The sequence below is a fragment of the Helianthus annuus genome, chromosome 17, assembly GCF_002127325.2.
Source record: "Helianthus annuus cultivar XRQ/B chromosome 17, HanXRQr2.0-SUNRISE, whole genome shotgun sequence".
NCBI classification, from domain to species: domain Eukaryota; kingdom Viridiplantae; phylum Streptophyta; class Magnoliopsida; order Asterales; family Asteraceae; genus Helianthus; species Helianthus annuus.
In genome coordinates, this window is record NC_035449.2 from 32061731 (window position 1) to 32073876 (window position 12146).

General features: G+C 42.6%; 1 protein-coding gene and 1 non-coding gene across 2 annotated transcripts; one reads left to right on the top strand and one right to left on the bottom strand.

Annotated features, from left to right (window-relative positions):
* Window positions 1-5508: 5508 nt before the first annotated feature.
* LOC118489496 lies at window positions 5509-5614 on the bottom strand. The gene has a single exon (XR_004887516.1). It is a non-coding gene; the product is annotated as a small nucleolar RNA R71 (small nucleolar RNA).
* LOC118488818 lies at window positions 5553-10493 on the top strand. Its single transcript, XM_035986190.1, has 4 exons — window positions 5553-5832; window positions 7345-8381; window positions 8478-9353; window positions 9480-10493. Exons 1-4 carry the CDS (start codon window positions 5553-5555, stop codon window positions 10491-10493), a joined length of 3207 nt encoding a protein of 1068 aa, XP_035842083.1.
* The last annotated feature ends 1653 nt before the right edge of the window (window positions 10494-12146 follow it).

Below are 12146 nucleotides of genomic sequence, written 5' to 3' on the forward strand. Positions count from 1 at the left end.
CTGTAACAGATTCAAGTTACAATGGCGGATCCCAATGGAGACAACAGCCACACAAACGAAGATGACTATGACAATGCGTCAGTACATTTGACAGGCGCACAGCTAAAGGCTCTGATCAACAATGCTGTCCAGGCAGCTATTGATCGTCAACATACTGAGTCTCAAGGCAGATCTGTGTCAAAGCCACCCTCTAAACCAAAGACACTCTCCAAACCACCCTCTGAACCCAAGAAAGATGACGACAAGCATTCGTCTACTGAGCACAACGTTCACCGCGATAGAGAATATACTGATGCGTCCAGTGCTAAGGGTTGCACCTACAAATACTTTGTATCATGTAAGCCCCGTGAATTTACAGGGGAGAAAGGTGCGGTTGACTGTATAACCTGGCTGGACGAGATGGACACGATTGTGGACATCAGCGGGTGCGCTGAGAGGGACGTGGTTAAGTTTGTGTCCCAGTCATTCAAGGGCGAGGCCCTGGCATGGTGGAGAGCTCTGGTGCAGGCTTCAGGTAAGTCTGCCTTGTACAAGATGACATGGGGGGAGTTTATTACCCTCATAAAAGAAAACTACTGCCCTCAGCACGAGGTTGAAAAGATTGAGGCAGATTTTGTCTCACTGGTGATGACAAACCTGGATTGTCAAGCATACCTGACAAGTTTTAACACTATGTCACGACTGGTGCCATATCTTGTGACACCAGAACCAAGAAGGATTGCCCGATTCATTGGGGGCTTAGAGCCGGCGATCAAGGCCAGCGTAAAGGCCTCTAGGCCAACGACCTTCAGGTCAGTTACTGACCTCTCCTTGTCTCTTACACTTGATGCTGTCCGTCTGAGGGCACAAAGGAGCAAGGAGGCTGAAAAGCGAAAGCGTGAGGATGATACCTCACGAAAGTCAGGGAAAAAGCACCGTGGAAACGGTGAGAGCAAGAAAGGGTCGGAGGCAAGGAAGGAGGGGCAATCTGATGGAAGACCTTACTGCAAGGTCTGCAAGAAACCACACTCCGGGAAGTGTAGGTTTGCGTCTGGTTCACAGTCGCAACCAAGGACTCCACCTTGTGGACTATGCAAGTCCAAGGAGCATAAGACAGTGGAGTGCAAAAAGATAAAGGACGCAACCTGCTATAATTGCAATGAAAAGGGGCACATAAAGAGTAATTGCCCGAAGTATGCCAAGAAGGCGGAAGAGACTAAGAAATCAAATGCGAGAATTTTTCGCTTGGATGCAAAGGAAGCGGTCAAGGACGACAATGTGCTTACAGGTACCTTTCTCGTAAATAATATATTTGCAAGAGTACTGTTCGATTCTGGCGCTGACAAGTCCTTTGTAGACCAGAAATTTTGCCAACTACTAAATATGCCAATCAAAACCCTTGACGTAAAATACGAAGTAGAATTAGCAGACGGCACGATAGAAACCGTCTCTACCGTTCTAGAAGGATGTGAAATATCCATTAGGAACCATTCTTTTCCCTTATCTCTACTTCCTTTCAAACTTGCGGGTTTTGATATCGTGCTAGGCATGGACTGGTTATCCCATAACCAGGCCCAAATCATTTGCGGCAAGAGGCAAATAGTTTTAAAGACTCCGAGTGGTGAATCTCTTACCATTCGAGGGGATACGCATTACGGATTGCCCGAAGACGTATCTATGCTGAAAGCTTCAAGGTGTTTGAACAGAAGCTGTGTAATTTACATGGCTCAGGTGATAATCGAAGAACCAAAGCCGAAGATCGAGGATCTTCCTGTCATTTCTGAATACCCCGAGGTTTTTCCTGAAGAACTACCTGGTTTGCCTCCAGATAGACAAGTGGAGTTCAGAATTGACATCATTCCTGGAGCAGCTCCGATAGCAAGAGCACCTTACAGATTAGCGCCAACGGAAATGAAAGAACTGAGGACCCAGTTGGATGAACTGCTGGCGAAAGGTTTTATTAGACCTAGTTCATCTCCCTGGGGAGCTCCTGTCCTATTTGTAAAGAAGAAGGACGGATCGATGCGGTTATGCATCGACTATCGAGAACTAAATAAAGTTACCATAAAGAATAGATATCCTTTACCAAGGATCGATGATCTGTTCGACCAGCTGCAAGGAGCAAGCTACTTCTCCAAGATCGACTTAAGGTCGGGTTATCATCAACTAAGGGTCAGAGATGAAGATGTACACAAGACTGCATTTAGGACTCGCTATGGTCATTACGAGTTCCTAGTGATGCCTTTTGGGCTCACAAATGCACCGGCTGCGTTCATGGATCTCATGAATCGCGTTTGCAAGCCATATTTAGATAAATTCGTCATAGTCTTCATCGACGATATCCTTATCTATTCCAAGAACCAAGCTGACCACGAGAAGCACCTTCGTTGCATTCTCGAATTACTACAGCGTGAGAAACTCTACGCCAAATTCTCGAAATGTGAATTCTGGCTACGAGAGGTCCAGTTTTTAGGACACGTTGTGAGTGAGCGTGGTATCCAAGTGGATCCCGCTAAGGTAGAGGCAGTCATGAACTGGCAAGAGCCAAAGACGCCTACCGAAATTCGTAGCTTCCTGGGTTTAGCAGGATACTACCGAAGATTTATTGAAAATTTCTCGAGGATTGCTGCGCCTTTGACTTCCTTGACCAAGAAGAAAGAAAAGTACATTTGGGGCCCGAAGCAGCAAGAGTCCTTTGAAATACTGAAGCAGAAGCTAAGCAACGCACCTGTGTTGACCTTACCTGAGGGTACAGATGAATTCGTAGTTTACTGCGATGCATCACACACGGGTATGGGGTGTGTGCTTATGCAGAAGGGTGACGGGTGGTCCGTAGGACAACCCTTAAAAGGCTTAAACATAACGCACATTCTACATTTTATCCGGTTATTTGCATGAATTAGGTAATCACAAGTTTATGATGGTACAGGTGTTAAAGTGTACAAAATGCGGGTTTAAGAGGGTTTGAAGGATGCTAGAGGCTGGTGTGATCGAAATATGTGGGAACCAAAGAAAAATGAAGAAAACGGGAGAAAAAAGTCATTCAGGGCCGTAACCTACGGTCTCTGCCGTAGGCTACGGCACCCAAAGAATGGCCAAAAATGCCGCCGTAAGACAGGAGCCGGAAGGCGTAAGGAACCACTGCCCGCCGTAAGCTACGGTCACCCGCCGTATCTTACGGCGATGACTGAGATTTGGAACCCACTGCCCACCGTAAGCTACGGCAGGAGGCCGTAGCTTACGGCGCTGATCGAACCAAAGACGTAACCGACGCATTTAAAGCCCATTTTATAAAGAATTATGATATCTAATCATGGGGTTTCGGTTACTACTTGAGAAAAACGAGTGGGGGGACTATTTAGGAGGCACTTGGGAGTTAAGAAACACATCTTTTGCATAATCTTTCACTAGAATCAAGTGGAAAGAATCTTGGCACTATATTTCTTGTCTTTGTTGGTGAAACTTGGAAACATTGTTTGTTATTTCTATTTTGTCATGATGTGTGTTAAAGCCATGAGTGGCTAGGTACTTTAATGACTATCTTGTGGTGAAGGTTTGTTTAGACTTTTGTGTTCTTATTTGCATTTCTAGAATATCAATCTCTTTTCATTTAAATTGATTGTTATGGTGTGTAGTCAATTGTTAGTAACAGGTTGATTCTTATTTTAAACTAATTAGAAACCATACGTTCTTGGTGCCGTTGGCAATCGGGATATCATGGGTATAGTTAGGTTTGGGTAAGGGTTGATTGATCATCGGGTGACAACCTCACGTTCTCGGAATCTGAGTACTTCGTCCTCTTTCATCACTGCAATTGTTTATGCATGAACTATGTCTATGTAGTTCTTTCTAGTTAAATGATTAACACAAAAGTTGAAGCAAACCGGATACACAAGATAGTCGTTTATTTCTCAATTGTTTACAACTTCAAGTTCATTTTGCAAAGTAGTTAATTAATCTTAGTTTTTAAAACCAATCAAATCAAAACAACTCGTGAATTTTATTTTCCTTGCAATTTAGTGTAATTTTAGTTAACTTAGATAATTTTCAAGTAACACATTTTCCACAAACTCCCTGTGTTCGATACCCGCTTACCACTATTTACATAGTTGTTTTTTTGGGATTAAATTTGCGTGACCACGACATCACGTCAAATTTTGGCGCCGTTGCCGGGGAGTAGTGCGCAACGTGTGTTATTTTTGTCTTGCTTTTTGTTTGTTATTTTTCTGGTTTACGCGAGGTGTGTTTAGTGTGCAGGTATTTACAGGTGCATGCGTACTAGGAGCTCTCACAAGCTATCACCTTTGGCATTTGATCCGGAAATCGAGCGAACTTTGCGAGCAAACCGAATTTTGTTACGAGAAAACACAATCAGTAGTTCACCAACAACACCAATTACACCACTTCGATACATGGAGAGAGATCCACCACCACCCACTACGGGTGAATTTACCTCATCATTCATGCCAACATCCACTCAACCTTCACCTAACACTACCATTCCACCAAATACTACCGAACCCACCATACCTCAACAGGTTACACCAACCAACACCACACAGCCCATTACTACCCAAGAAGAACCAACCGTCACCTTTAACCCTTCCACTACTATACCACCATTATCCCATTTTTTCCCGGGTGCGGGTCCCTCATATTCGAGCCATACTATGGCACCAATTTCGTCTATTGTCCATGCTACACCGTATCGACCACCAAATCAATCGGGTTTCCAATACTCGACTATTCCATTTGGGCAATCATCGGGAATTCAAGGAGATGGGTATGATGAAGGTTATGAGGAATTTGAAGGTTTTGATGAAGAAGGATACGGTTATGGGGGTGATGGAGATCAAGGGGAATTCGGGTATATGCAAGGCCAAGTACAAGTCATTCCAAATGTTGGTGGAATACAACAACAACAACTCATTCCTCAACATATTCGGCCAAGGCCACAAGGGCCGCAATTGCAACGTCCGGTTCCTTTACAACAAGTTCGACCACAAAATGTGCAACCACAATTTCCAAGACCAATTCAACATCCACCGGTGCCACAACAACAATTTCAACAACCGAATGCACCACAAGGACCGATGCAAAGACCAATGGGTCAAGTTCGTCCAAGGGGTCGATTTGGTGTGCCAAGGAGGCATCTTAGGGAAAATGCGAGGGGAATTGAAGCGCATTTTAGACCGGTGATTACTCACAATCCTTCACCGGTGGTTATTCCTCAAAACAATCAAGGAAGAACATTTGAGGTAAGGACCAACTCCTTACAAAGTTTGCCGAAATACAAGGGTCAAGCAACGGAGGAGCCGTATTTCCATTTGGAGGCCTATGACTCAATTTGCAATACTCTTGGGAGTCAAGGTTTTTCGGCCGATGATATCAAGTTGGTATTATTTCAATTTTCTTTGGAGGACAAGGCAAAGAAGTGGTTCTACACTTTGCCTTCGGCATCTATTTACACTTGGGCGGAAATGCAACAAACATTTTTAGACGAATTCTACACCGCCCAAAAGACCAATGATGCTAGGAAGGGGTTGAGGAGTTTCCAACAACAACAAGGCGAAATGTTCCATGAAGCCTTTGAGCGCTTTAATATGATGATCAAAAATTGTCCACATCATGGAATTGAGCTTTGGGAATTGATGAATGCTTTCCATGAAGGTTTGTGTGCCGAAGATGCACGAGATTTGATGTCCATCACAAATGGAACTTTCGGCACAAACTATGAATATGAGGATTGGGAATTTTTGGAGCAAATGGCAATCACCTCAAAGAGGAAGGCGCAAGCATCAAGGAGAGCACGACCGGCCGTTACTCGAACACAAGTGCACGCGGTTGATGACGGTAATATACAAACTTCTAATCAAATTTATGACGTTTGTGCATTGTGTAATGAAATAGGTCATGCGGCGGAAAATTGCCAAGGAATGGTTGAAGGGCAATTTGAAGAAGTTCATGCCATTCAAGGTCAAGGAGGGGGTGGTAGAAATTACAACATGAATTCTAACACTTATCACCCCGGGTTGAGAAATCATCCGAATTTTCGTTATGGGAACCCTTCGAATCAATCAAACCCGAACTTTCAAGGTAGCCAAGGGAATTATGGTTCGCGCCAACCTTACAATAATCAAGGTGGACATAGAGGTGGGAACAACCAAGGATACCAAAGGCAATACCAAGCGGGTCAAGAAAAAGGAGGGTCTTCGGGTGGAAATGAAATGATGGAAATGTTGAAGAGTATGCAAGTGGAGATGCAAAAGAGGAACCAAATGGATGACGCACGCATACAAAAGGATGAGGCGCGAGACAAAGCAATCCAAACTTTGACCACTCAAATGGGTCAACTTGCAACCGAAGTGTCCGAATTGAAGAAGGGTAAAGGTCAATTACCAAGCGACACTAAGGTAAATCCATCTCACGGTACGTCAAGAGGTAACAATGTTAATATTCATCATGTGAGTGTTTTGAGAAGTGGGAAAGAGTATAAAACCAATCCTTCACCGGATTTGGTTGAAGGGGTGGTTGAGGATATAACGGGTCAAGAAAGTGAGGAAGAAAACGAACCACCCATTGTTTCGTCTAAAAAACCCAATTTTGAAAAACCCGAAATTATTAAAGAAAAAGAAAAAGTAAATGAGGGTGAGGGGTCTAGTGAAGTACCGTTTCCTTCGGCCTTGCTAGATCCGGGTAAAAAGAATTTTATTTCAAAACGGGGTCCTCAAAAAGAGGAAATGTGGGAGGTATTCAAACAGGTTAAAATTAATCTTCCTCTACTTGAAGCTATTAAACAGGTACCCGCTTACGCCAAATTTTTAAAGGAATTGTGTACTCAAAAGAGGCAACAAAAAGTGCCTAAATTGGTAGATTTGACGGAGCGGGTAAGTGCGGTATTGAAAGGAGACCTTCCTCCTAAGTTACAAGATCCGGGAACGCCCTTAATAAATATTCAAGTTGGAAATTTTCAAACCACAAGGGCATTGTTGGATCTTGGAGCCGGAGTAAGTATCCTACCGGGGGGGTTATATGACCAATACGATTTTGGTCCATTGAAGCGGGTCGAAACAACGGTTGTATTAGCCGACTTGTCTCACAAGCTTCCCCGGGGTATCGTACGGGATGTTATAGTTAAAGTTGATGAATTTTATTATCCCGTTGATTTTCTTGTGCTAGATTACTCATCCGCGGACCCAATTCAACAACAAAATGTTATTTTGGGTCGGCCATTTTTGAACACCGCACATGCTATTATTGATTGTCGTTATGGCACAGTTGACATGACATTCGGTAATAGAAAAATGAGGTTGAATGTTTTTACTAACGGTACTAATGTGTATGGTGATGAGTGTTTCTTGGCAGATTTTATAGATGGCTATGACCCGAAGGTGTTCGAAGAAGAAATTTTGGGCTCTTGTGTTTGTGATATGTCTTTGCAGGTTCATACATGCGAGCTAGAGGTTGAAGAGAAGGAGCAAGAAGCTCTCGCGGTGAAAGAAGGAAGTCCACCATGGACTTATCAAACGGATACATTACCGGTGGAAATTGATTCGGGCACAAAGCCTTCTTTGGAAAGTCCACCAAGTGTAGAGTTGAAGGAGCTACCAAAGCACCTAAAGTATGCATTCTTGGGGGAGAATGATACCTTACCGGTAATCATTGCTTCCAACTTAGAGGTAGCTCAAGAGGAAGAATTGATGCGGGTGTTGAAGGCTCATAAGGCGGCGATTGGGTGGACGATAGCCGATTTAAAAGGTATTAGTCCATCCATTGTGATGCACAAGATTATTACAAGCGAGGATGCAAAGCCGACCCGTGAAACACAAAGAAGGTTAAATCCGAATTTGAGAGAAGTGGTGAAGAAAGAAGTCATCAAGTGGTTGGATGCGGGGATCATTTACCCCATTTCGGATAGTGCATGGGTAAGTCCGACACAGGTAGTGCCTAAAAAATCCGGCATCCAAGTAGTGAAAGATGAACAAGGTGAGCAAATCGCCACCCGCCCGGTAACCGGGTGGCGAGTGTGTATTGATTATCGCAAATTAAACGCGGCTACCTCAAAAGACCATTTCCCGTTACCCTTCATTGACCAAATAATTGAAAAACTTTCCGGTCAAAAATATTATTGCTTTTTGGATGGGTATTCGGGATATAACCAAATTGCTATTCACCCGGACGACCAACACAAAACCACGTTTACATGTCCATATGGTACATTTGCTTTTCGGCGAATGCCATTTGGACTATGTAACGCCCCCGCCACATTCCAAAGATGTATGATGAGTATATTTTCGGATATGGTCGGGGAGTCTCTTGAAGTATTTATGGACGATTTTTCCATTTTTGGTCCAAGTTTTGACTCTTGTCTTAATGAATTAGAAAAAGTTTTAAAAAGGTGTGTTGAGACAAACTTGGTACTAAGTTGGGAAAAGAGCCATTTTATGGTTCAAGAGGGTATTGTTTTGGGGCATGTCATTTCGGACCGGGGGATGGAGGTAGACAAAGCAAAGATTCGGGTAATTTCATCTTTACCCCCACCAAAGAATGTAAAGGGGGTGAGATCTTTTTTGGGACATGCGGGGTTTTACCGAAGGTTTATTAAAGGCTTTAGTGTGATCACAAAACCTTTATGTAACTTATTATTAAAAGATGTTCCCTTTGATTTTACTGATGAATGTTTGCAAGCGTTTCATGTTTTGAAGGAACAGTTGGTGAAGGCTCCCATTTTGCAACCACCGGATTGGTCAAAGCCGTTCGAGATTATGTGTGATGCTAGTGATACAACTATTGGAGCGGTTTTGGGGCAAAGGGTAGATAAAAAGCCGGTGGTGATATACTATGCAAGCAAAACATTGTCCGAGGCGCAACTTAATTACACCACAACCGAGAAAGAATTATTAGCGGTGGTATATGCCTTGGACAAGTTTCGATCTTATATTTGGGGAAGCAAGGTGATAGTGTATTCGGATCATAGCGCGGTCCGATATTTGATGGAAAAGAAGGATGCAAAACCCCGGTTGATTCGTTGGGTGCTTCTACTACAAGAATTCGATCTTGAGATTCGGGACAAAAAAGGGTGTGAAAATGTTGTTGCGGATCATTTGTCCCGAATCCCGTTGGAAGGTGTCGATGACCCAAGTCAAATAAATGAACGGTTCCCCGATGAAGACTTGTTGGCCGTCTCCACTTATGTTGCACCTTGGTATGCCCATTATGTCAATTATTTGGCTAAGGGTGCAATTCCAAGTCATTGGACTAGGAAGAGACGACAACAATTTCTTAGTCAAGTGAAGCAATACATATGGGACGAACCCGACTTGTTCAAAATTGGAGCCGATCAAGTGATACGAAGATGTGTTCCCGAAACGGAAGTTCTAGAGATTTTGATTCATGCTCATTCATCGGCGTGTGGTGGGCATTTTAGTGGGAACAAGACGGGTTATCGGGTGTTATCTAGTGGGTTTTATTGGCCTACGATTTTCAAGGATTCTTGTGAGTATGCCCGGAATTGCATCAATTGTCAAAGAATGGGAAGTATTTCGAAACGTGATGAAATGCCGTTAAACCCAATTTTGGTAGTAGAAGTATTTGATGTTTGGGGAATTGACTTCATGGGTCCTTTCCCAAACTCAAATGGGTTCTTATACATTTTGGTGGCGGTCGATTACGTGTCGAAATGGATTGAAGCTATTGCCACAAGGACCAATGATCACTCCGTTGTTTGTAAGTTTGTGCAATCTAATATTTTTGCTCGTTTTGGTGTGCCTAGGGTGATAATAAGTGATGGCGGGTCACATTTCAAGAATTTCAATTTTGGGAAGTTGCTCAAGAGATACAATGTGAACCACCGCGTTGCTACACCATACCACCCACAAACGAGTGGTCAAGTCGAAGTTTCTAACCGGCAAATTAAAGAGATTTTAATGAAGACGGTGAGAACGGATCGGAAGGATTGGTCAAGCAAGCTTGACGATGCGTTGTGGGCCTATCGAACGGCTTACAAAACTCCACTTGATACCACTCCTTATCGGATGGTTTATGGGAAAGGATGTCACTTGCCTATGGAGTTGGCACACCGGGCGTATTGGGCAATTAAAACAGTGAACGCAAACTATGATGAAGCGGGTCGGGCGAGAAAGCTTCAATTGAATGAAATAGAGGAAATAAGGGACCAAGCTTATGAATGTGCAGCCGCATACAAAGACAAACTTAAAAAAGTTCATGATGCGAAGATTAAGAAAAAGAACTTTGAAGTGGGTCAGAAAGTGTGGTTGTATAATTCAAGGTTGAAATTGTTTGCGGGGAAACTGAAAAGCAAGTGGATGGGTCCTTACGTTGTCCGAAGAGTGGGAAGGTTCGGAGATGTTGATATTCAAGACGAACGAACAAACAAGCAACAAACGGTTAACGGGCATCGCCTCAAACCGTACTTGGAAGGGAATGATATCAACAACCTTGAACTAGATAAAGTGGGCTACATTTTACGCCCAGTGGATGATGAGGAAACGTGAAAGAGGCCCAGGTTTGGTATTTGTAAATATTTAGCGTAGTTTATTTCGTTTCGAATAAATCTCGTTCAAAACCGGTGTTCGAAACAAGTGTGGGGAAATTTTCACGAATTTCCCGAACATAGTGTTGAGGACAACACGGGTTTTTAATGGGGGGTAGGGTAAAAGTTATGTTTTTCTTAAAAAATTTTTTTGAAAACTTAATTTTTTGAAAATTTAAAAAAAAAAAAAAAAAAAAATATTTGGGTTTGAGAATATAAGCCATTGGGGATGTTTTTGTTGAAAGCGATTTTTCCCTCAAAACCATACATTGGGACAATGTATCCCAAGTGTGGGGATGGGGGAAATTTTTGAGAAAATTCAAAAATTTTTTGCAAATCCAAGCGGAAGTGTAAAATTTTGAACACTTGATATTGTTCCATTTGACACACCGACACCCATCTCTAATCCTTTCTTGGTGAGAATTGAGCCACGCATGATTGTTAGTGATATTTCCTTGTTTGAGTGGCGTTATGTGTTGTGTGTTAATAGAACTTGTGTGTGAATACTTGTTAAATCCTAGAGTCAACATGCTTTTGCAGATGATAGGGGACTTCTAGGATGCCTCGTCTAGATGAGTGCGAGTGTGGGATTTGGGGGGGTTGGACCTCATTAATTATATATATGAGCATGGTTGCGAGAGGGGCGGGGGTTTGGACATTTAGTTGCCCATTTTGTGCTTAAAGCCTATCATTTGTTACCCCCTAGCTAGTTTTCCTAAGAATTTACCCGATTTAACCCGGTCTTATAATTAGTGGTTGTTTAGTAGTTTGTGATTTAGTTGTGTTCTAAAAAAAAAAAAAAAAAAAAAAAAAAAAAAAAAAAAAAAAAAAAACAATGAAAATATGAAAAAAAAAAAAAAAAGTGATGCTTAGTTGTCTTGTATATAGTAGTTAAGTTTGATAGTTGTTCGTTTGTTTCATTGTGTAATAAAAAGACCGGGTTAAATCCTTCGCTACTACATATATATTCCTTTTCCTACCCTTGCACCTAGCCTCATTACAACCCGTAAGTTTCCTTGATTCAAAAAGCATGCTAGACATTGGTTAGGAGGCAACTTGATTTTCATACAAGCTTATTGTCGCACACACACATATACGCATTGAGTGGTTTAGCATAAGTTGCTAATTTTTCTTGTCACCGAGAGTTGTGAGGGGTGTGTCTTGTGGATTGATAAAAAGCTAGTAAAAGGATGGCACTTTGGTTTGGTTTGCATGATTGGTCGCTTATGGTTAAAACAGTTTTTGAAGTGGTTGCTTGGGACAAGCAATGGGTAAGTGTGGGGATGTGACGGGTGGTCCGTAGGACAACCCTTAAAAGGCTTAAACATAACGCACATTCTACATTTTATCCGGTTATTTGCATGAATTAGGTAATCACAAGTTTATGATGGTACAGGTGTTAAAGTGTACAAAATGCGGGTTTAAGAGGGTTTGAAGGATGCTAGAGGCTGGTGTGATCGAAATATGTGGGAACCAAAGAAAAATGAAGAAAACGGGAGAAAAAAGTCATTCAGGGCCGTAACCTACGGTCTCTGCCGTAGGCTACGGCACCCAAAGAATGGCCAAAAATGCCGCCGTAAGACAGGAGCCGGAAGGCGTAAGGAACCACTGCCCG

Excerpts from the sequence above, each read along its gene's own strand:
- LOC118488818 (XM_035986190.1), top strand. The coding sequence starts at position 5,553 with ATGTTCCATGAAGCCTTTGAGCGCTTTAATATGATGATCAAAAATTGT. Across the intron at positions 5,833-7,344 it reads AGTGCACGCGGTTGATGACG|ATTTTATAGATGGCTATGAC; the intron begins GTAATATACAAA and ends GTTTCTTGGCAG. Across the intron at positions 8,382-8,477 it reads AAAAAGTTTTAAAAAGGTGT|GTAGACAAAGCAAAGATTCG; the intron begins GTTGAGACAAAC and ends CGGGGGATGGAG.